At 40.4% G+C, this 24,696-nt stretch overlaps 1 protein-coding gene across 1 annotated transcript in view; it reads left to right on the top strand.

The window, feature by feature from the left end:
- The window catches only part of SHOC1 (shortage in chiasmata 1), a 129,302-nt gene extending 106,393 nt beyond the window's left edge, over window positions 1–22,909 (top strand). The window contains exons 25-35 of the mRNA XM_043514997.1: window positions 1,020–1,151; window positions 2,497–2,646; window positions 3,831–4,329; window positions 5,990–6,828; window positions 10,373–10,603; window positions 10,691–10,909; window positions 12,623–12,698; window positions 15,178–15,552; window positions 18,354–18,505; window positions 19,423–19,684; window positions 22,395–22,909. Of these exons, the coding sequence (XP_043370932.1) occupies window positions 1,020–1,151; window positions 2,497–2,646; window positions 3,831–4,329; window positions 5,990–6,828; window positions 10,373–10,603; window positions 10,691–10,909; window positions 12,623–12,698; window positions 15,178–15,552; window positions 18,354–18,505; window positions 19,423–19,684; window positions 22,395–22,495 (3,036 nt within the window). The 3' untranslated portion in view covers window positions 22,496–22,909. The remainder of the gene's footprint in view (window positions 1–1,019; window positions 1,152–2,496; window positions 2,647–3,830; window positions 4,330–5,989; window positions 6,829–10,372; window positions 10,604–10,690; window positions 10,910–12,622; window positions 12,699–15,177; window positions 15,553–18,353; window positions 18,506–19,422; window positions 19,685–22,394) is intronic.
- The last annotated feature ends 1,787 nt before the right edge of the window (window positions 22,910–24,696 follow it).

Raw genomic sequence — 24,696 nt, 5'->3', positions numbered from 1 at the left:
TAATACTCAAAAAATATAGTTTTGTCAATCCAGTATTGTGTATGTGAACCCAGCTGTTTTACCACTAGAGGTCATAATACTCAGAAAATATAATTTTATCAATCCATTATTGTGTATGTGAACACAGCTGTATTATCTTAGTTTTTGTAGTGTGGTGTGGCTTCTACATTTTGACTCACAAGTCAAAGTCAATGTCACTGTTTATAAAAAGATACTAAAGATGGTGATTTACAAGATTCTTCAGAGACAAATCTATTGTTTTAAAAGAGAAAAAAAGCTTTCTTTACGGGTGTCATTTCACTAGCAAACTTTATAATTTGGGCAGAGGGATATACTAAGTGTACTAAGAAGAAATTTTATCCATTGTGTACTAAGAAGAAAATTTATAAAAATGTTTTTTTCCTATAACAATTTTACCAATATTTGGAGTAGTAGAAATTAAAATAAGAGGGGAAAGTTTTTGTGATTCATCAAGTTGGTATGTGTGACTAGCTGATATAAATGCATAAAATAAATTGCAAAGATAAGTCACAGATACATTAAAATCTGCTGCAAAGTTATCCTAGTCAAATTAGCTGTAGGGAAATGACATATCTGAAAGTCTGTCCTTGTACAATTCAATATGTATGTTCAGTAATTCACTAGAAAATTACTTAGGCATTCAAAATGCTAAATATCCTGAATTCCTGGAACTTATTACAACTTTACTATAACATATCAAATTTAGGCTCACAAGAATTACCTTTTTTGAAAGGGAGAATTGATATAGCTACATACTTGATCATATCTAAAAGGTGTTGAAGTGAAATTAATTTTACCTACATAAAGTTGGAGTAATCCAGAGCCAGTGTGTAGGGCTGAAGATGGAGGCTATAGCCCTTCATATCACTTGCATGGAACAATTTTAATGGCTATGGGCCTTTGGCTTCAAGACCATCTTTAAGTTTTCTAGTTTCTTGCTTGCTGCAAACCAATGTATAAGTATAACTTTTGAGCTAAAGTATTTTACATTATTTTAGGTCGCTCTTGTGCCAGGGGTTGAAGAGACAGCATTGTTAATTCGTCAGATTTCTGACAACATTTTGATGTCTTCTAAAACAAATCCTCATGAATGGTTGGACAAATCCTGGCTTTCTATCTTGCCATCTGAGGTTTGTTTGTGCTAAGTGTAGCAGTTCTTTTACTGTTTGTAAGCAATTTAAAATGCTAGGTTGTTTTCATTATTCCAGTTTTCTATTGTTTTGTTGTCAAATATAAACACAATGGGCCTGAATCATCCATACAGGCACAAGTAGATGCAATTTTCATTCCCCAGTGATTTCAGGGGCAGCTGTGCTGGAAAAGGGATTCATCCTCAGTGTTAAGAGGCAGTAGAATATCCCAGGGAGCAAATCAATCTGAATATCTTGGCTGGAAAAGACTCATCCTGTTTATTGTGACACTATAATCCTGTGCACCAAATTCTAAAAGCTAACTAAACTGAGCCAGATTACAGAACAATGGCTGAATCCTGCAGGGTTCTGAACACTTAGATTCCAAGCCAACATAGCAGTTAAGCATACGCTTAACTATAAGTATGTATTTTATACCATTAAAGTCAATGGGACTCGTCACGTGCTTGCAGTATGGAGCCCAAGACAGTAAGTTTGTTTATTTACTCATCAGATAATGATTATAGATATTTACATGCTTGATCAGCCTATATGCATGGGGAAGTGAGATGACAAGATGGGAAAGGAGCTGAGCCCCTGCAGCCGAGAGTGGGGGCTCCCCTATCAGGTGGGTCCCTGCCAGCTAGTCCAGTGTGTAGTGGGGGACCATGATGGGCAGGGGAGCTGGGTGATAGTCCCCATTTGCTTTCCCTGTCGGGCAGAGCCACCTCCTGACTCCAGGCCTTAAGCACAGCTCATCTACTTCTGCTGAGGTGGGGACCAAGATGTGCAGGCAGCCGGATCCTGGCAGCCCAGACCTCCCAACTGCTGCCGCCCGTGAGTACCGGGCACCCCTCGCTTCCCCCTAAATTCCCAGAAATTTTTAAGCCATATAAAACCTGAAAATGAAGGGCCTTATGTAGAGTACAACACACAGCTTGGGCAGTTTCCCTTGAACTTGAGGCAAAAAAAATCTATTCTAACCTGAGAGTAAACATGTGACTTTTTGGGTCCAAAGTAAGTAAATTTGGAATGTGTGTTGAAAATCCAGATTAAATGGATCATTGTTGTTAACCTTAGGTATAGAGCTGTTACTTTCATCTTCCTATACACCTTTCTTACCATACAGTTGTGCATAATTTGTTCCCCCACTAGAAAGATATTCTATTTATAGATGTTTAGGTGGTGTATACAAGGCCTGCCTGCTCAGAATTGTGGTTCTGTGACAGATTCTGTGTCCAGAGATTATATAAAGATGATATTCTCTTTGCCTTCTAATGACAGAGCAAGCTGAATGTCCCAAATGGATCATTTTGGAAGCTGACAGTGACTTTTTTCCCCCCAGGCAGAGAAGTGTTTGCTTACTTTTCCATGTATAAACCCTCTAGTAGCTCAGCTCCTGCTAAAGAAGGGGTCTTCACTGAAGTGGCTGTTGTTGGCAACTTTTGACCAACTTCAGGAACTCCTGCCTGAGGTTCCAGAAAAAGTTTTAAAGGTTGGGCATAGTGAATTTATATATTTTACTAGCAGTCCTGCTGTCTGTGTAGTAAATAAGGGTTTCTGAGGTTATATGTTTATATTTTCTAATATTATTTTAAAAACTAATCAGATAACTAAGTTATTATGTTTTTTTCATTGCTTGCCAGCTGCATTAGTCCTTATTGCTTTAGAGTATTTTTATTCATATCTGAATTGGCATATATACTAATATTTAACCATTGAGTTGGATCCCCTTTACATCAGTGTTGGAGGCTTCTAAAAGTGTTACTCAAGAGGGGCAGTGTATACCCCAACCATCAACATTTTCTCTGGAGTGTTCAGAACAAGGTGTCTTTTATTACCTAGAGCAGGGGTGGGCAAACTATGGCCCGGGGGCCGCATCCGGCCCTCCAGATGTTTTAATTCAGCCCTCTAGCTCCCGCTGCGGAGCTGAATCCAGGGCTTGCCCTGCTCCGGCGCTCCCTCCGGGGAGAGCAGCAGGATGTCTCTTCTCTGGCTCCTACGCCTAGGGGCAGCCAGGGGGCTCCACTCACTGCCCCCATCCCAAGCAGCACCCCCACAGCTCCCATTGGCCGGGAACCGCGGCCAATGGGAGCTGCAGGGGTGGCACCTGCGGACAGGGAGCACGCAGAGCTGCCTGGCTGTGCCTCTGTGTAGACCTGCACCCCTGACACCCTCCCACACCCCAACCCCCTGACCCCAGCCCTGAACCCCCTCTCACCCTCCAAACCCCTCGGTCCCAGCCCAGAGTACCCTCCCGCACCCCAACCCCCAATTTTGTGAGCATTCATGGCCTGCCATACAATTTCCATACCCAGATGTGGCCTTCGGGCCAAAAAGTTTGCCCACTCCTGACCTAGAGCCTATGTTTACTTTAATGTTAATCTTAATTTTGGGGCTTTTTACAATGAAATGTTTCCTCACCTTTTTCCTTTTACATTTTCTTCTTTTCATCTGGTTCTCCCCTGTCCATTAAATCTTCTCACAGCATGAAATACTCCATGCCCCCGTTAGTGCAGAAAGGGCACCAGAGAAATGGTAACTTTTTCTTTTTGGCAGACAGATAAATATATCTAGATCTTAGGATCTTGAAAACTAAGTTAACTTTTTTTCATATTTGGATTTTATAGTGTTGAATTCTACCATAAACATTCCTTAAGTCTGTTCCTTTCATTTTAGCATTTTTGTGACATCACTTCTTTGTACAACCTAAATTCTTCCATTCCTCCAAAATCACCCAAGAAAACCATATCACCCCAAGAACAATGGAGCTGCTTCAACATGACCTTTCCTCAGGCTTCATTTTCCAAGTCTTTGCTCTCCAATATTCAAGGAGATTATCAGTATTCAGAATTGCTTGACAACATACAGAACAGCCCAAGTCAGTCCTTAAATTATTACAAAAATGATTCTTGTTCTCCTTTGAGATCAAGTGAGAGGCACAGCAAGTTAACATCTTTGCTGCCTTACTGTGGACAGGTCAGTTGCTTTGAGACAGACCATAATATCAGTGGTCAGCAGTACCTTCCTTTTCTGAAAAATGTGGGAACAGAGAGAGAAGCTAGTTCCTCACTCTTAAAACAGAGTGATTCAGATGTATTTTCTTTGGTATCAAACCATGTGAATTATGAAACCAGAATCTCACCACCAGAGACCATTAAGGAGGATTACGATTCAGGTAAGCTTTCTTTTCACTTTATGGAGCAAATAAGAATTTATGAATTTATTCCCTTCTTCTTTGAACTTAAATTTCATTGCAGCTAAAATAAGTACACTTGAAAGCATGTACATGGTTTAGTTGAAAGTAAACCAAAATGAACAACCTGGACGAGGATGTCAATTTTATGTTTAATTAGTTTTACATGATTTCCCCACACCTGTAAAAGTACAGTACAGGTATGCTAAAGAAAAAATGCCTGGATGAAAAACAGTTTAAATTCAGGTTTCAGAGTAGCAGCCGTGTTAGTCTGTATTCGCAAAAACAAAAGGAGTACTTGTGGCACCTTAGAGACTAACAAATTTATTTGAGCATAAGCTTTCGTGAGCTACAGCTCACTTCATCGGATTCATCCGATGAAGTGAGCTGTAGCTCACGAAAGCTTATGCTCAAATAAATTTGTTAGTCTCTAAGGTGCCACAAGTACTCCTTTTGTTTTTAGTTTAAATTCAGTGCACCTTAGTAACAATGAGATGCAAAACAGTCTATTTTTAGACTATAACTGAGAGGAGAACTAGATACTGTAGCTCAGATGGAAAGTATGGTAAACTCATGCAAATTGTAAGGATTTACACAAACAAGTTAACAAGAGATCTCCTGTATGTAGTTCTATAAAAATCTACTAATACAGAGGATTATATAACTCAGGGGTTATATAATATTTTAATGGTATAAAGAACTTTGCAGTTCTATGTTGCTAGTTGAGATTCACTCTCAGTGGGTTGTGATAAAAAAAATGTTGATCTGAAAGCTGTTTGGTGTCTTATGTGAAACGGTGAGATGGTGGCCCATTTTATTCTCCTGCTGCGCTACTTAAAGTTAAAACTTGTAGGGAGAATGTGGACGCTCTGCTGTGGGAAAAAGGAAGGGCCTCTGAGAAGCTGCAGAACTAAAGAGTGAGCTTATTGGGTTAAAAACTGGGACTGGAAAACGAAGTGTCCACAGGTTTGTAGGATGAGGTGGATATCTGGCAGCTCCAAAATATTGATGCTTAGCCTTTTCTGTTCTTCACAATCAAAATGGGCTTCCCACGTCTCTGAAATTCTCATCAGTGGTGATTTGGATTGGATTGGAAGGAGGGAGGGAAAGAGAAAAGGCCTGGAAGGGTGGGATAATGGGATGACCCAGGGTCCAGACAGGAAGTCCATATGGACAGAGGAAGAAAGAAGAGTTTCTCCTAGGAAGTCAGGGAATGGCATCTGATTGGAACAAAGGTGAGGGTGTAAGTTGTAAACTGGCCCATACAACAGTGTCCTCATAGGCTGCACTTTGATGTAGGAGACAAAGAATTGGCCTGGCTGGGTTAAGAGGAGAGTTAGTCATGGCTGACATGGGCAAGAATGGGGCCAGACTGGGGCTTCTATAGGGAAGCTCTCACTTGTACGGCCTTTGCCTCCTTGCTTTACTGGTAAAGGGAGCCACAAACTATCTGTCCTTGCTGTGTCTCTAAGGTAGAATAGGAGAAGAGAAGACTATGACAAAAGGAATGATCAGTAAGTAATTTTCCTTTATCGTCCCAACTCAATTTAAAAAATGATTGAAAGCTTTAAAATATGTTTTGCATTAAAAATGTGTTTTCATTGGATTACTGCATTTCTCTTCAAATTGATTTATTATCTAGTGTCTAGCAAGGATACAGAGGAGAACTTAACAATTCCCATCAGTAAAGATGTTTATGAAATCCTTACAAGAAGAGAGAGCTGTCTACGTGACCTTATTGAAAAGAAGTTTGGTTGCATGTCTCTCCTTAAGACTATAAGATGTCCCCTTGAAGTATACAGGAAAAGCCTGAAAGAAGGAATTGAGATATCTGTTTGGATGGATGATATGACAAGACATAATGCTGATGCTTTGGTGAATGTAACCCATGAACATCTGCACCATATTGGAGGCCTTGCTCTTGCCCTGGTGAAAGCTGGTGGGCCAGAAATTAAGCAAGGGAGTAAACGTTACATTGAGCGCCATGGAACTCTCACCATTGGCCAGATAACAGTGACAGGCGGAGGCAGGCTTTCTTGTAAGAAAGTTATCCACACAGTAGGTCCAAGATGGTCTGCAAATGAAAGTGAGAGATGTTGTCACTTGCTTGAGACAGCCATTATAAATGTCCTGAAATATGTTAATACTCCAGAGAATAATATAAAGTCTGTTGCAATCCCTGCAGTGAGCTCAGGAATTTTTGGCTTCCCACTAGATTTATGTGCTCATGTGATGGTACGGACTGTAAAGAATTTTGTTGAGCTGGCTCCATTATTTGGCTGGTTCAAAGAAATCCACTTGGTGAACATTGCTGAATCCACAGCTACAGCAATGAGAAAGGCCTGTGAAGAGTTGCTGGGCAGGAGTGACCTCAACGCACTTCAGGAGACTCCACCAGCTTCAGCGAACTGGCTTTCAGATTCCATCACAATCAATGGTCTCTGCCTACACATCATAAGAGGACACATTGAAGATCAGGAAGTAAGTCTTCCCAATGGCGCCTGATCTTGTGAAGTGCTGAGCATGGCATTGCATTCCTGCACCTTGCAGGATTGGACACAAGGAGATTAGAAGGCATGTTGTATTGATCCAGTAAACGTGCATCTTGTCCTTTTGCCTTTAGCCACCCAACATTAGAATCAGTGGACCAATACATTATATACCCAGATCTCTTCTTATAATAATACTATTGAGTTATGAAAAGTGTGAGTGAGCCCTGTTATGAGAGAATAGGAGAAAACAACGGATAGTCAGGACAGTCAATACAATAAAGTTATGTTAACATTTACTTTTTTAATATAATATTTTAATAGTTAACTTTTTTTTCATGTATCCCCTAGAAGTTTACTCTCCTAGCTCCTATCACATCACACAGGAGTGTTGTAAGCAAGACACGAGACGTAATTCTTCCGCTGTACTCTGCACTGATTAGGCCTCAACTGGAATATTGTGTCCTGTTCTGGATGCCACATTTCAGAAAAGATGTGGACAAAGTGGAGAAAGTCCAGAGAAGAGAAACAAAAATGATTAAAGGTCTAGAAAACATGACCTATGAGAGAAGATTAAGAAACCTGGGTTTGTTTAGTCTGGAAAAGAGAAAAATGAGAGGGGATATGATAACAGTTTTCAAGTACATAAAAGGTTGTTACAAGGAGGAGGGAGAAAAATTGTTCTTCTTAACCTCTGAGGATAAGACAAGAAGCAATGGGCTTAAATTGCAGAAAAGGGGGTTTAGGTTGGGCATTAGGAAAAAATTCCCAACTGTCAGAGTGGTTAGCACTGGAATAAATTGCCTAGGGAGGTTGTGGAATCTCCATCATTGGAGATTTTTAAGAGCAGGTTAGACAAACACCTGTCAGGGATGGTCTAGATCGGGGTGGCCAACCTGTGGCTCCGGAGCCAAATGCGGCTCTTCAAAAGTCAATATGCAGCTCCTTGTATAGGCACCGACTCCGGGGCTGGAGCTATTTGCACCAACTTTCCAATGTGCCAGGCGGTGCTCACGGCTCAACCCCTGGCTCTGCCACAGGCCTTGCCCCCACTCCACCCCCTTCCCGTCCCCTCCCCTGAGCCTGCCATGCCCTCACTCCTCTTTCTCCCTCCCGAGCCTCCTGCACGCCACAAAACAGGTGATGGGAAGGTGTGTGGAGGGAGCAGGAGGCACTGACCAGTGGGATTGTCGGTGGGCAGGAGGTGCTGGGAGCAGGGGGAGCTGATGCAGGGCTGCTGATGTATTACTAAAAAGAAAAGGAGTACTTGTGGCACCTTAAAGACTAACAAATTTATTTGAGCATAAGCTTTTGTGAGCTACAGCTCACTTCATCGGATGCATTCAGTGGAAAATACAGTGGGGAGATTTATATACACAGAGAACATGAAACAATGGGTGTTACCATACACATTGTAGGGAAAGTTATCACTTAAGATGAGCTATTACCAAAAGGAATCGGGGGGGCCCTCTGCCATGTACATTGGTCAAACTGGACAGTCTGTATGTAAAAGAATAAATGGACACAAATCAGATGTCAAGAATTATAACATTCAAAAACCAGTCGGAGAACACTTCAATCTCTCTGGTCACTCCATTACAGACCTAAGAGTGGCTATTCTTCAACAAAAAAACTTCAAAAACAGACTCCAAGGAGAGACTGCTGAATTGGAATTAATTTGCAAACTGGATACAATTAATTTAGGCTTGAATAGAGACTGGGAGTGGATGGGTTATTACACAAAGTAAAACTATTTCTCCGTGTTATTTCCCCCACCACCACCTCCCACTGTTCCTCAGATGTTCTTGTCAACTGCTGGAAATGGCCCACCTTGATTATCACCACAAAAGATTTTCTTCCTTCCCCCCACCCTCCCTACCTGCTGATAACAGCTTATCTTTAGTGATCACTCTCCTTACAGTGTGTATGGTAATACCCATTGTTTCATGTTCTATGTGTATATAAATCTCCCTACTGTATTTTCCACTGAATGCATCCGATGAACTGAGCTGTAGCTCACGAAAGCTTATGCTCAAATAAATTTGTTAGTCTCTAAGGTGCCACAAGTACTCCTTTTCTTTTTGTGAGTACAGACTAACACGGCTGCTACTCTAAAACCTGATGTATTACTGTGGCTCTTTGGCAATGTATATTGGTAAATTCTGGCTCCTTCTCAGGCTCAGGTCGGCCATCCCTGGTCTAGATAATACTTAGTTCTGCCATGAGTGCAGGGTACTGGACTAGATGACCTCTCGAGGTCCCTTCCAGTCCTATAATTCTATGGATCCTGCTTTTTTTTCAGGAATGGGACGAATGCTCCTCTTTCACTATTGAGGCATTCAGCATATACTGCAACAGTTGAAGATATTTTCTAAAAACAATGTAAATATCATCTTTAACCAGATTTAAGATTTAAATAGACTTATTTCACTTATTATAACTGGAAAATCTGGTAAAAAATATGGCAATCCTAGTTATGGGCAAACCAGAAAGGGTGATTAGACTGGTAGCTGCATCAAAGCTTTAATGATAGTTTGTTTCTAACAAATACTGTATTTTACAAAATGTTCCATACTTTGTGTGTTAAAGAAACATCTTGACTCCTTACGAAGTTTGTTTTTATAGATGTGGAAATAAAGGGCAGCAATTATGACCTTTGGTTGATGGGGGAGAAATTCTACCGACTGACTATAAAAAGTTACATTCCTTCCGAGCAACTGAATGGGTGTAGCCGAGAGCCTTGTATTTTTAATTACTCTTAAACAATCAAGCTAAGGTTCAACTCATTATCTCTGTGATCAAAATACCATAAGCAAAAGTTTTGCATTTCTCAAATTCAGTTCCAAATTATAGCAGCCCTAGGGAGTACGTGATGGGCAGAAGGAAAAAGCTCGGATTTCCATCCTCCCACAGTGCTCCTGTACAGAAGGCAGCCATAATTTTGCAATTCCTCCTGAGTACACAAGATGGCGAGGACTATTAGTGTGGCTGGCAGAGCTTACTACTCTAAGGCTACATTTATATTATGCACCATTGTCAGTGGCATGTAGGCTACGTGTAGCTGTGCACCACACCAAAAAGCCTGTTGTTTCCACCACCTGCTGCGGTGTGTACTCCTGTCAATGAAAGGCTCTGGTAGGGGGAGACAGAGCGGGAAAGTTTCAGCAGATAAAAATACCAGTGTAGACGGGGAGGCACAGCTTGGGTGAGTAGAAAGTGTTTAAGGGATATACTTATGTACATATCCACAGGCTTCAACTATGTTTTTTACTCTACATGCCTTACCAGCAACACTGCTAGTTATACCCAGGTGGGGCGGGGGGTATGCTGGTATGTGTTCTACACACTGCCGAAAGAAGCATGCAGTGAAGATGTACCTTAAAAGGGGGAGTGTCTGGGTGGGATGGTATTTTTAATAAGGAAAAACTTCACCAGCTGCACAGGTACATTTGAAGTGGGGATCTGACTGCAGTGCAGATAAAATATGCATTTAGCTGAAGTGAAATATACTGAAAGCTTGTGTTCTTTTCTTCCAGACTGCAGTTATTGTTAATTCTGTGGTCATGAATGATGATCTCTCAAGAGGAAACATTTCAAAAGCAATTCTGGAAAAAGCAGGCCTATCTCTTCAGAAGGAATTTCTGTTTGAGTTACAAAAACTTCCTCCATATTGTGAGAAATTCATATTGACAAAAGGATACAATCTTGCCTGCAAGTCTGTGCTCCACATAGTATGGTCCTCACAAAGCAGTAGTGATTCATGCAAGGTGACATTCAGTTACAGTGGATTTTCACTTCTCTTTTTCAGGTCAAAAAGTAAAGTGAGGTCTAAAAACTCTCCTTTTTTTCTGCAGGGACTAAAAACTGCAATGTCAAGATGTTTGCTTAAGATTCAGGAGTATCAACTTCCCTCAATTTCCTTCCCTGCAATTGGGACTGGAGTGTTAAATTTGCCAAATGATGAAGTGGCAGATATTATGATTGACAAAGTTTTAAGCTTTGCAAAGGAACATCCTTGGAAGAAGACAGATGTGTATTTTGTGATCCATCCAAATGACAGTTATGTCTATAAGGTAAAACTTAGCATTAACTATAAGTTAGTAGAAGAACCCACAATAGCCATGAAGAAAGTTTCTGTGTATTGCTATAAGCTAAAGTACTTCATATACCAAACTAGACATATCATTTGTAAAAATAGATAGCAAGCCTCCGGTGTATGTCCTGGGGCTGGTAGGGAGCATACAGTGAAGGTGCTGCTCCCCACTTAGTGGGGACTTTTTACTGAAGTTAAGCCACAGGAAATGCATTTAGCAAATTCTGTCACATCATCTCCCATGGCAATGTCTTGTCACAAAGGGCTTGGCCTTCCATGGTAGAAAAGGCTGTAGACAGGAGGCCAATTCTCTGTTGGTGATTTCAATGGAACTGTACCAGTTTATGCCAGCAGAGAATTTGGCCCAAGTGATTTATATATGGCTGTGTTAGGTATCCATACATAAGGTTTGCTCGTTTTCTCTCTGAACCCAAAACTCCCACTGACTTCAGCAGGTGAGGAGTGAGCCTGTATACTGTAGCAAAAGTAACATACAAAGCAATAGAGTGGACTGGTAAAAAGGTAACATTATGCTCTTACTTCTGCTCTAAAAGGCTATCATGGACAATTGAATCATACTCAGGACCAAATTCAGATGTGAAATGTAATGTGGTATCAGTAACTGAGTGTAAGGGAGTCTTAGTGTAACTTACATGCTGAAGGACAGAAAAAAGGTATAGCCACTCCTGCCTTCTTCCTCTTTCGTGTTAGTTGCTTTTCCTGATACACCATCTCTTCTATGCGATTGATGTGTAGGTTACATCAATTTTGACTTCTAGGTTCAAATAAACCAACTTACGCCCTCTCATTGACATGTAACTTACAGCACCTTGCATCTAAACTCTGAAGTTGCCCCTCCATTTTAGAAGTATTTACAATAAGAATTTCCAATTTTAATTAATTGACTTTTGTTCATCTATGCTGTAGACCTGCTGTGCAGTTTCTTCACCTTTTTGTCAGTATAGCTCAGTGTAAAATCTTGTATTCTAGTGTAGTATTAATTTACAATGTACTTTTCTCGGTATTTGTCTGAAGATTATTTTTATCATTTTTCCATACACCAGAACTCTGACAAATTATATTTGGTTGTAATTTGTCTCTGTTTCCTTGGACCACATGCTCACACTGCCAGCTGTTTCACTAATGTGCCAAAGCCTGTCCTCTCCCCGCCACAGGCCTTCAAGGCTAAAAAAACAACATGAATGTTGTATTTTCACTGCTCAGGGACGCCAATCTGCAGGAAGCCCAAACCCACTGCACAGCACAGAGCAGTGCACCTCAGTGGCTTTCAACATGAGGCTATGGAGAGGAGCTTTGTGACTGTGAGTTAGGTAGGGGGATAGTCAGTGCATCAATGCACAGCATGGATCCATCAGCATAAAACCGCAAGCAGAAGAGAGTAGCTTATGGGCAGTTTCTACTCCTGCCCATAAGCTGTAATAGCTGCCATAGCCTGGCTGCCTGAGTTCCCCACATACTGCCTGCAGATGGAATTGGAGAAGATGCCATCCATGTCCCTGTACAAAACCCTGGAACCAGGCTTAGCATAGAAAACCACCATTAGGCCCTGTGTGAAAAAAGATTGACTAAAATTGCTTACCTAACAGAAATCTGGAGAGACAGACTCTGTTCACTTGTTAGTGGTTTGATACATAGCTGGCTGTGAACTGATTCTAAATCTTTCTTTTTCAAGGCTTTCCAAACCAAGTTAGATTCAGCAAAAAACAAACTGATAGAAGACATGGAATGCAACACAAGGGATTATTTGGGTAAGTAAGAAGCACAAAGGATGAATAAGGTTCTGAAAATTATATTCTCCTAATAAACATCTATTATCTGGGGGTGAAACCATCACATAGGAGTTCTGCATTTAATTTTTTTATTCTGTTTCATTGCCTGTCAAACTGGGGGATAAGAGAGAGAAAAAGACAAGACTGGTTTGGGTATAATGGGGAAAATATGTTACCTTTAATAAAGTTGTGTTTTGCAAAACTTGTTTTAGTGTTATGATAATATTTAATTAGATTGCTTTTGACTTTTATCAGATTCTCATTCATGTACACAAAAATGTAACTGTTGAGCGAACTATTCAACTCTTCAGACACTTTGCAGTCTTTTGCCCCTTGAAAGACCCATGGCATTCACATTGATGTTATGTGTGAGTGCTGAGAATACAACTGATCTTAGGGTTTGGTAGCTCAAAAGGAGGATTTCTTAACTGTGAATATAGACTGGAGGAAGCTAAACTATGACAGTTATCAATTATTCTCTCTAATCAATCATCTGCATCCCAGTTCCTTCTATTTAAGGAGCTAATGGGTATGATAAAGAAGGTTCTAACTGTTGTGCTTTGACACTTTTTTTCCAGTTTATGCAAACAGGATTTGTCATACCAGGCTCAGGTCCTTGCTTCCCTTAGCAATCTTTGGGTAGTTGATGCTTCAGAGGAAGATGACCCTTCTGGGCTCCAATAATTGTGCAGTGCCTTTTCTGGGGCAAGAGGAGTTCCTTTCTGACCCTGAAGCACAAGTTTTAATCACCCTTGTGTATACTGTGGCTACAAGTCTAGTTAGTGGCCATGAAATTATCTAACCAGTTCTCTCCTCAGCCTAGTTAATTGTCACTGATCCAATGAACAAAAATAAACTTTAACCAGTTCAAATCAAGAGAAAGACCAACAGAACCCTTTGTTAGGTATGGTGGGGTTTGATTCACCCACTGCGACACCCCACCTCTGAGGGAGGGAGGGAAGAGGTCCCCTGCTGCAGACATAAACCAGGGCTGAATCGTGCCCTGTGTTGTAGTTTCTAATTAATCTGAAAGGGGTCCTTGTGAAAATCATCATAATTAGTTGATTTGAGAGAAAACCCGGCTAGGTTATAGTAGACAGCTTTATCAGATGCCAGCTGCTGAGAGGACATGAACACAGCTGTCCCTATTCAACCTGGTGGTGATGAAAGTTGTTGGGGGGGGTTTTCTCAGAGTTTTCCTAGAACCAGGCCCAGAAGTTTAGTGCACCTGACTTTTAACTTTAAAAAAAAATAAATTAAACTTGGGGGACCCTGGCTGAGTGCATTGTAGCTACTACAGAGTTCCAGAGCTTATTGTATAAGGTTAATTAACACAGTAAAAAGTTCCCCTGCAGTAGGCAGTGCCCTGTCTTCAGTTACCACTTTAAATTTGCAGCACAGTTTTGTTCAACTTTTGGTTAGGGCCATCACTACCAACTGCAATCAGTGGGAGTTGACGGCACAAAGTACTTCATGTGACTGGGCCCCTGGCACCAAAGGGTAAAATTTCAGTTCAAGGAAGGTGAGGATGATGTGATGGGTGACATTCCTTCCCTCCTTGCAGGCAGGGGAGTTGTGTTTGCATTGTGTCTCCAATGTTCAAATTATTGCGGGCAGCACTCCAGCCCCTTACCATTTCCATCAGTGGACTCTTTATGTCAAGCTGAGATTGTTGTCATTTAAAACATATTCTAACTAGCCAATGCAACGCCAGTGTGAGTGAAACACATTGATTTTAGCACTGATTTACATCCTACTTAAAAAAAAAAAAACACAGGGAGAACACAGATGTAGTTAAAATGCAAAAGGTACTCATTTATCCAGAGCCAAACACCAGCAGGGATTTAAAAAAAAGGGCTTCTTTGTAAATAGGACAGTGTCTTCTCCTTCATTTTCCCTGAGAACTACAATGTATTCTCTTAACACAAAAACGGTCCTAAGTAGAGACTTAAAAGCAACATTAACATTTTCAGTCTGTGTAAATATTTAATTTAATGATCTCCAGTATCTCCTGAAATAGCAACTTCTGCTTAAACCACCCATTAGAAGAATGTGGGAAAACATGAAAATTAAGAACAAGTTTCTAAATGGTTCACAGAAGAACAACTACCATTTAATTTGACTTCAAAATATAATGATGTTTATACATCTGGATTGGAACTGTATTATTACTATGGGCAAATCCTGGACCCACTTAAATCAATCCGAATTAGGCCCTTACAGGGAGATTTTCAAAGGCAAAATTGAAAGTTAATGGGAGTTAGATGCCCAACTGCCATTTGTATCTTTAAAAATCTACCCCTTAGTGTCTGTCATAATATCCCCATTCTGAACATACCAGAAAGGCAGTAAGGTTCCTTGTGCTGCAGAGTCTGAAGGCTGCATATAGAGATTTGTGACAGCACTTGTGAACTTTTCAGTCTACTGATTGTACTTGTATAAACTGTACTTCTTACAGGGTCACGCTCCGACAGACAAGCTGAAATAGAAAATCAAAAAACTGGACCAGCCATTGAACTTATTGGGAACTGCTCTGAAAAACTGGAAGCAGCAAAAATATGGATTGAAGACATAATGCAAGTCCAGGAAAGTCACCTTATTGTTATAGAAAACAATCACATTTTTAACCTTAGCAAAAGAGAGCATGCAGAACTTTCTCATCTGCAGCGTTTCGGTGTATCCATATTCGAAGAAGTGGTTGGTGGAAAAGCAAGATTAAAGATTAAAGGTCCTCCTGGTGCCATAATCGATGCAGTGTTTATGATCGAAAAATTACTGTGTTATGTGCAAGAGAATAATAGAGCCAAACAAGAGGAACGGCTGCAGTCAGAAGGTTAGTGAAGTTAAGGGAATAAAAATAAATATGAAGCAGGGAATATAGAGCCAATCTATAAAAAGGGAAATAAGGACAACCCAGGGAATTACAGACCAGTCAGCTTAACTTCTGTACCCGGAAAGATAATGGAGCAAATAATTAAGCAATCAATTTGCAAACATCTAGAAGATAATGTGATAAGTAACTGTCAGCATGGATTTGTCAAGAACAAATTGTCATATCAACCTGTTAGCTTTCTTTGACAGGGTAACAAGCCCTGTAGATAGGGGGGAAGCAGTAGATGTGGTATATTTTGACTTTAGTAAAACTTTTGATACTGTCTTGCATGACCTTCTCATAATCAAACTAGGGAAATGCAACCTAGATGGAGCTACTATAAGGTGGGTGCATAACTGGCTGGAAAGCCATTCCCAGAGAGTAGTTATCAGGAGTTCACAATCATGCTGGAAGGGCATAACGAGTGTAGTCCCTCAGGGACTGGTTCTGGGTCCGGTTCTGTTCAATCTCTTCATCAATGATTTAGATAATGGCATAGAGAGTACACTTATAAAGTTTGCAGACGATACTAACCTGGGAGGGGTTGCAAGTGCTTTGGAGGACTATAGGATTAAAATTCAAAATAATCTGTACAAACTGGAGAAATGGTATGAAGTTAACAGGATTAAATTCAATAAGGACAAATGCAAAGTACTCCACTATGGAAGGAACAATCAGTTGCACATACAAAATGGGAAATGATTGCCTAGGAAGGCCTACTGCGGAAAGGGATTTGGGGATCATAGTGGACCATAAGCTAAATATGAATCAACAGTGTAACACTGTTGCAAAAAAAAGCAAACATCATTCTGGGATGTATTAGCAGGAGTGTTGTAAGCAAGACACGAGAAGTAATTTTTCACTCTACTCCGTGCTGATTAGGCCTCAACTGGAGTATTGTGTCCAGTTCTGGGCACCACATTTCAGAAAAGTTTTGGACAAATTGGAAAAAGTCCAGAGAAGAGCAACAAAAATGATTAAAGGTCTAGAAAACATGAACTATGAGGGAAGGTTGACTAAACTTCAATCTTTGTTTAGTCTTTTTGTTTAGTCTGGAAAAGAGAAGACAGAGGGGACATGATAACCATTGTCAAGTACGTATGTATGAAGAATATACAGTAGGGTCAGATTAATCCATGTGCTTAGATACTATGGTAATGGGCGCTATGCAAAGCCTTGAAAGACTGTGTGTTAGTTTGTTGACTTCAGTTGATTTACTGTGCAAGATTCCAGGGGGTTGCAGTTTATCCTACTGGGCTAGCTATGCTATTGGAGGCAGACGTGATTGTGCTGCCAGCCCTCACTCTAGTGGTTCCACTAGGAAAGGCAGCCTGAAGGCTCAGACAGCTTAGACTCCCTAGAAAATGTGTGGAATCAGTGCATATCCTTTCTGAGCTGGTCCTGCGTATTTTATAAGTAGCTTGTTGCAACTCCCCTCCTGGCATACCTACTGCTATCAGGGTTCCACAGACAGACTTGCTCTGGTGGGAGTGAATCAAGCACTGTGATGTCAATAGTCAATATAAAAATTACTGAAGTCAATTAAGTAAATTAATTGATTTCAGTGGAGTTGCAACAATTAATTTGAAACCAGTACCAAAGACCACCTCAATGGGCAACTTCCTGTCTTTGAAATATCCCTGTTTTCCAGGTCAGTTTTATTTGGCTTGTAGTTAAAAGCCACCCTTATTAGGCAATCATTTTTCCTGGTCATTTGGATGGTCATTTAAAATGGGTTCCATGGTATAAAAGATAGATACACAGTGAAGAGGATACATCCTGTGTCTCTTCTGCTTCTGACTTTTTTCATTAGTTCCTTTGGTAGAACTTGATTTAACAGGCATAATATATTCAGCAAATGTAAATGTAAGCTGTAAAGTCCTTAGCAAATTTGAATCAGTTAAAGAATTTCTAGATCTGGACAGATAGTTACTTTATTTAAATGTACAAGAATGTAGACAGATGCTGTAGTGCAGTGGTTCTCAACCATGGGTCCGGGGTCCCCTGGGGGGCCACGAGCTGGTTTCAGGGGGTCCGCCAAGCAGGGCCACCGTTAGACTCGCTGTGGACCAGGGCAGAAAGCCAAAGCCCCACCACATGGGGGTTGAAGCCCAGGGCCCTTAGCCCTGCCACCCAGAGCTGAAGCCTGAGCAATGTAGCTTTGCAGGTGCGCCTGTAGCAGGGGCCCAGACAATTGCCCTGCTTGCTACCCCCTATCACCGGCCCTGGCTTTAGATGCAAAAAAAAACGGTGGGCCGTGGAGTTTTTATATCATGTTGCGGGCGGGAGGGGAAAAAGGTTGAGAACCCCAGCGGTAGTGTCCATATCCATATCCAAAGTTCATTGAACTCAACGGAAGCCTTTCCAATGACTTCTGTGAGCTCTGTATTCGGCCCCAAGTGTCCTTGATGGTTTTTTAAAACAGAAATCTTAAAAGTACATCTAATTTAACGGTAAACTCACTACTTACTGGCAATAAGCAGTTAATCCTTACAGCACAAAAGAAAAAAAGAGTATCCCAACCTCCCTCAGTAGAATTCCTAAGTCATCACTGCCCTCATCAAAAGATCCTGTAAAGGAGCACCCTGGACCGAGATGACCCAAACAACTTGCTTTGGAAAATATGTAACACTCCTCTCTCTTAACTAAGCAACTAAAATAAAATTTTAACTTCCTCCTCCACTGACTTTTCTGCATTTGGGGTGAGTTTAACAATCTGAAAATCTTATATTATTATTATATATCCTGTTACTTGTGTCCAGGCCGACTGGAAATTAATTATCCTCCAGAAAAACTCCAAGACAAGATAAGGGTTACCAAAATGCATTACCAGATCTCAGAAGGAGACTTATACTGTCAGGAATTCAAGGACCAAGAAAAACAGTTTGAAAAAGCTGGGCTTTGTGTTCTCAAGGTAAAGAGAGTGTCCTTGGTAAAAAGAATCTGAAGAAATCTTAAGGTATTAGACATTTAGAAGAACCTGGACGGAATTAAGAAGGATACATTTTCAGAAAAGAAAAATATCAAAATCAATCAGCTCCTTTATAATACTTGAATGATCTTAAGTGACATTGCAAATGAAACCTAGCTTTATCGCTCAATTAAGATGACTGTTCAGAAAATGTTATAGCTGATCATTCAGAAAGATGCAGTTAAATCCTTATTTACCATTTTAGAAGGCACCATATGTTTTTTTTATATTTTGAAGCCTCAAGTGCTCAGTTATAGTGAATTCTCAGGGATCAAGGGACTGATTCTGCTCTTGATGTAGTCAATAGTAGGTTCTAGGCTCTACTTTAATGCATGAAAGGACACAAAGATGTACAGCATATACATAGAGAAATATAAGCCTCTCTAGTAGATACATTCTCTGTGGGAAGGCAGAAGTATTGTCTAATGAAGCATTTCTCAAACTGGGGGTCCTGATCCAAAAGGGTGTCACAAGCCTATTGTGGGGGTGGGGGCGGGTCACAGTATTGCCACCCTTACTTCAGTGCTGCCTTCAGATCTGAGCGACTGGAGAGTGGCAGCTCCTGACCAGGTGCCCAGCTCTGAAGGCAGTGCTACCGCCAGCAGCAGTGCAGAAGTAAGTGTGGCGTGGTATTGGGGCGGAGGGTGTTAGGTCAACACTTTATTGGAGGGGGTCGTCACAGCCTGAAATACTTTCAAAGGGGGGTCCCAGTAAAAAATGTTTGAAAACCCCTGCATCAAGAAGAATTTACTTGATGTACAAAGACCACCTCTCATGCTGCATTATAATTCTGATTAGGCTTCCAAACATGCACAGTATCTTGTCTCTAAAAAGATTTATTTAATGACTTTCCATTCCAGCAAAGCTCTAAGAATTTTCAAGGAGAATTTGGAGGCTTGGCATATAGCTGTCCAGAAGCTCAGGTTGAGGAGACACTTTGGAGTGAATATCCATCCAGCCTTGCATTGGATTCATTTACACCTGACCTCAGATTCTGTGATTCAGTTGCAAACCCAGATGAATACCGTAATCTGAATTTTCACCAAATAGCTGGAGAGTTTTCAGGAAAGAGAAGGCCCAGTGCATCATTATCAAACTTAACAGAAAAGGAAGTTTTAGCAGGTGTGGTAAAATCACACACAAGTGCTGAGATTAATCTCTAATTAAACTAAAAATCAGAATATCTGGAAGACTAGGTCACAGATTTTTCTTTAAAATAGTTTTCAAAACAGATCAGTTGCACTTTCATTTTAATTAGCTAATTTGTAGAAAATTCTAAATATTATTTGTATTTTTAATGCAAGCAGGAGTTCCTAGCATTTTAAATATGTGCATTTTTTACTCTAATGGGGAATAGTGTTTTTTTTTAATTATCATTCCTTTTTTTTTTCTTTTGACAAAATATTGAAAGAGCACTAGTGCTCAGATTTCACAAAACTTCTACTTATTCCCACGACCTGTGTTTGAAATTCATTTAATAAACTTACTAGAATTATTTTTAGAAGTGTTGACAAATATATTTTAATAAACATAGACCTAGGATAAAGACAACCCCGGGCTGAAATTGTTTTCACCAGTCGTGTTAAATTTAGCAGCCACAGAAGGCAAAATCCTGAGCCCATTAAAATGAATGGGAGTTTTGCCACTGACTTCAATGGGGTCAAGATTTCACCCAGACACTGTGTTCTCTGACATATATTTGTTATGATATCTATTTTATGCAGCATCCTATGCTTGGAGCCCCCTTCTTAGCTTTGCCTCCTGCACCTACCCCTTCTCTGTTCTTGAGTGCTTTTGAAAACCCACTTCTTCAATGAAATTTAATGTATGTATTAATATTAAAATACCCTGTTAACCCTGAAGACATACAGTACTCACAGAAGAGACTTCATATCCTTATTGTCTTCACTCTGTTCTTTCTCCCATCCCCTCCTTGGGTGTGCCATCTTCTGTTTATTTTCTCATTTTAGGTGGTAAGTTCTTTAAGGCATGGTCTCTCTCTTTTGTAAAGTGTAATGCATATCCATGGCATTTTAAAGGTAATAATTTAATAGTAATTACTGATCTCTATCAGTAACTCTCATTGTACCATGCGCCACAGAACCTTTTAAAAATTATGCCTCTCCTCTTCAAATATTCTCTCTGCCACCCTTACTCAGAGAGTGAAATCAATAAGATGACTTGCAAAGTAAGTCCCAAGTAGGAGGGTGGCAAAATCTGGCCCATTAATGATAATTACAATCTAATTTTGATATTATGGACCAAATTTTTAAAAAAACACCAAAGCTGAGATTCTTGGACAAACCTGGTTAAGTCCTCATGCAAACTAATCACTAGCTAAATCAGTTTTGTTATATGTGAATTGGCAGCTTTGTGTGTACAAATAAGACCATTGTATGTTTAAATATGGATGCATGCATGCGACTTTCTTTATTAACCCCTAATTTTTGAAAATTTAGTCCCAGACATATTCCTAATACATTCAGGGGCAAGGAGAGGTCCTGCAGTATTCATAAATGTAATAACTGATTACAATTATTTTACATTTTGATCTCTTCATTGTCCAGTGAAGCTGATGAGATACCTAAGTAATTACACCAAAATCATCTATGAAAACCTGAGTAACTAATTGATATCTTGTTCATGGGGTGGTTAAGGCAAGCTGGCAGTGAACAGGGGAAAAGTTATTTGAAACGTGGTACACTGCTTTTATTTCTCAACCTTTGGGAATTAAGGTGATCATAAGGAAGTTGTAAACAAATCTGCTGCTACTCCTCTCTACCTGGGTAAGTCTGAGGTACAGCGTGGTGGTTAGCAGTACTTCAGTAACTGTAAAGGAAATTGTCTAGTCGGAAGAGAAAGTTTTAACTCCCGTAAACCAGTTCGGTAGGAACCAATGACCTGCCTCCAGGTATCCCACTGTCCTGAAAACCACTGATCTCCAGTTGAACAGATTTGTGTAATACCAAGAACTGTCATATCAAATCCATACATAAAACGATGAAACTTGATTAAAGCAAGAGGAGGAGATGAGCCGTGGTTTTGTCTTGGCTCTTGGCAGAAAAAGTTATTTTTAATTCACTATTCATGAGGAAAAATAAAAGACTAGCTCACAAAGCATTGTCCCATTAAAGAAAATATCATGCAACTTCCATATTTCAGAAGCTCCTACAAAATCAAAATAGGCCTTAAAAAAATCAGCGTGGGAAGATAAAGTTTTATTAAATCTAAAAACACTTAGGGTCAATGCACCAAGTTATTTTTTTCTTCTGTAACAGATGAAGTTCCTAGCTACGTTTTTTTTTGTTTTTCCATATTATGTATTGCTAGGGACAAACAGACTCCTGCACGAAAGACTTATGCAAGATTAAGGAACAAATTTTCAAATATTTTGCTTTTAAAATTATTTGTAATTTTAAGTGTAGACATTTTTAACTTGAGAACATTAACAGTGTGTTCCTGATGAAAAATTTCTAATTACGCATTTATTGAAGAGTCTCAAATGTATTACTCATCTAATATAAAGAAACATTAAAAGCATGCTAAAGTGTTGCAGTCCTTAAGTATATCACAGATTGCTTGTGTAAATTAATTCCCAATTTAAAGTCACAAGATGTTTGTGAAGATACTTCTATTAATGGAATTTATTCTAAAAATAGTAATCTGTACAGATCTCAGTCTGGTTACAATCTTGTCATTCTTTGTACAGTAGCACGCTAGGAAAAGCTACAGCCTGCTATTACTACTGAGAAAATCATTGCCAAGTCTACACAACTATGACATTGTTTTGTAGTTAATCGCTCCTTTCTTATTTCCCCGCTTTCTTTCGTAGGTTTAGGCTTTGCACAAGTACCACAGCTCAAAAAAAGGCGACTAACATTTGAAAAAGCCCCTGGAAGACGTGATGGGCAAACTCGTCTTAAATTCTTTTGAATTAAATGGAGAGTCTTACTGCAGCTATTTTTTAAATTAGTGAAATGTTTCAAGGGAGCCATTTTAAATTTTATAAGTATTTCTGACCCAATTCTCTGGTCATTTTCATATATTGAGAAGTTATTAGGTTAAAGTTTTTGCATGTTTATTAAAAGGGTTTTTTTTAAAACATTTTACCAAACAAGTTAGTTACTTAATCTGGAGAATTACAAGGATAAATGTCTATTCTTAGATGTAAATTAAGATAAATAAAAACTTTTCCACTTTCACATACTGCCTTTTTATAATTTGTTTCCATATCTCATGAATTAATTTAAAAGAACCATATTGTTCTTTACACACACAAAAAGGAAAATAAGGGCCTAGAAGCTATACATTTAAACTCTTGGAGTTTCCTTGATCATTTCAATGGGGGCCTGGGTTTGCTCCTGAGAGTAAGGTGCTGGGCTTCTGAACTTGCAGGAAAAAAGATCCAGAGGCGATTCTGGCAATTATGGGCCAATAAGCTTAACTTCAGTACCTGATAAATTGGTTGAAACTATAGTAAAGAACAGAATTGTCAGACCGATAAACATGCTATATTGGGGAAGAGTCAACTTTTGTAAAATGCCTCAGCCCCTTCTCACCACTTCCCCTGGCTCTTTAAGACAACTTGTGGAGAGTGATGCAGTTCAAGAGACTGCTGACAGGTCATCTATCTCACAAAACTGAGCAGGGAGAATGCTGATGAAGCCATGCCCTGGTCCTGCCTCCTTCTAGCCTAGTCACACCCCTGCTTCACCCCTACAGGCATTTTTGCATCATCTTAAAGCAGGGCTTGAAACCAAGGTAATTAACACCAGTATCCTCCCCCACCCTCTTAACACCAGTGCAGAACATCCATACCTGGGAACTAACCCCAGGGTAGCTACAATTCAGTGCAAAAAATCCCTCATGTTGACAAGCCTAGAGTCCAGTCCCACATTTTACTTACAGTGGGGTTTCCATGGAATTATAAGGGAGAAGCTCTTTTCATGGCTGTTTGTTACTCTAAGCAGAGATACTTCCCAATTAGTGCCTCTGTTCCAGAATCATTGGAATAGAGCATCTGGCCATATATTTGTGTTTTAAAAGTAAGCAAGCTGTAACGAGGTTTGGAATGATCTATCCCGCTCCAAGGAAATTTCCCACAAGGCCCCTGAGGCCTCTCAGCACTTCAAAGTCAGCCAGTCCAAGGCCTATACAACCCTTTGAGCGGAGGCTGCTGCTGACAGCGCTTACCCCAGATATTGGATGGCAACAAAAATTGCTGCTGTAACCTTTAGGTTGAAATATTCCCACTTAATATTAAGTTGTTAAAGATGAGGGTGCAATAAAACCCAACTTAGTTTTCAGGGTCGAGCCTCTAGGTTGGTCACAGGAAATTTATTTAGTAGAGGACAACTCGGCAACACTGTAAATGACACGACCAAACTTTATGTAAAATTATGATTTGTTAAACAAGCAGGCATACAATTACTACTTACTGTGACAGACCCAGACGAGTGGGGTGCAAGGAGCAGGGAGTGAGAAGGTGTGCTGCTGGAGGACTGAGGAGTTGAAGCATGATCAGGCTTCAGGAGGAAGGTCCTGTGGTGAGGATAAAGAAGGTGCTGGGGGGAGGCCATGGGGAAGTAGCCCAGGGAGTTGTAGGTGTCACGCAGCTGATACAGGAGACATTGTAGACAGCTGCTATCCACAGCGCCCTGGACTGGAACCCTGTGTAGAGGGTGGTCCCGGGTTCCCCCCCATCTCCTGATCGAACACAGGAAGAATTGACCTGGTCTGTGAGAAACACCAGAAGGGAAGGTCTGATTTGGAAAGGGATCTGGTCTGGCCCCGACCCACTAGGTGGGACAACAGAGACTGCGGAGCTTGTTCTCTGTTTCCCCCATGCTGGCCAGTGATGAGGTTAGCTGAGTGGACGACCCGTTTGAGCCTCAAGCAGAAGTGGCCAAACTGAGGGCTGCCGTGAACCTCTGAGGCGAGCAAATCCGCCAAAAAGCGCAGGACCCACCAAGACAGAGGAGGAACTTTGTCACATTACACAATAGTGCAATTACACTGGCACTAGATTATGAAATGATGTATCAATGGGTCATCAGTCCATTGACAACAGAGTAAAGTACAGCCTGGGAGCTAACTATACCCTGTGGATGTTAATTGAAGTTTTCTCCAGTTTA

The sequence above is a fragment of the Dermochelys coriacea genome, chromosome 5 (genome assembly GCF_009764565.3).
Source record: "Dermochelys coriacea isolate rDerCor1 chromosome 5, rDerCor1.pri.v4, whole genome shotgun sequence".
Classification (NCBI taxonomy): domain Eukaryota; kingdom Metazoa; phylum Chordata; order Testudines; family Dermochelyidae; genus Dermochelys; species Dermochelys coriacea.
The sequence above is the reverse complement of the archived record's forward strand: the minus strand, read 5'-3'. Positions and strand labels throughout refer to the sequence as shown.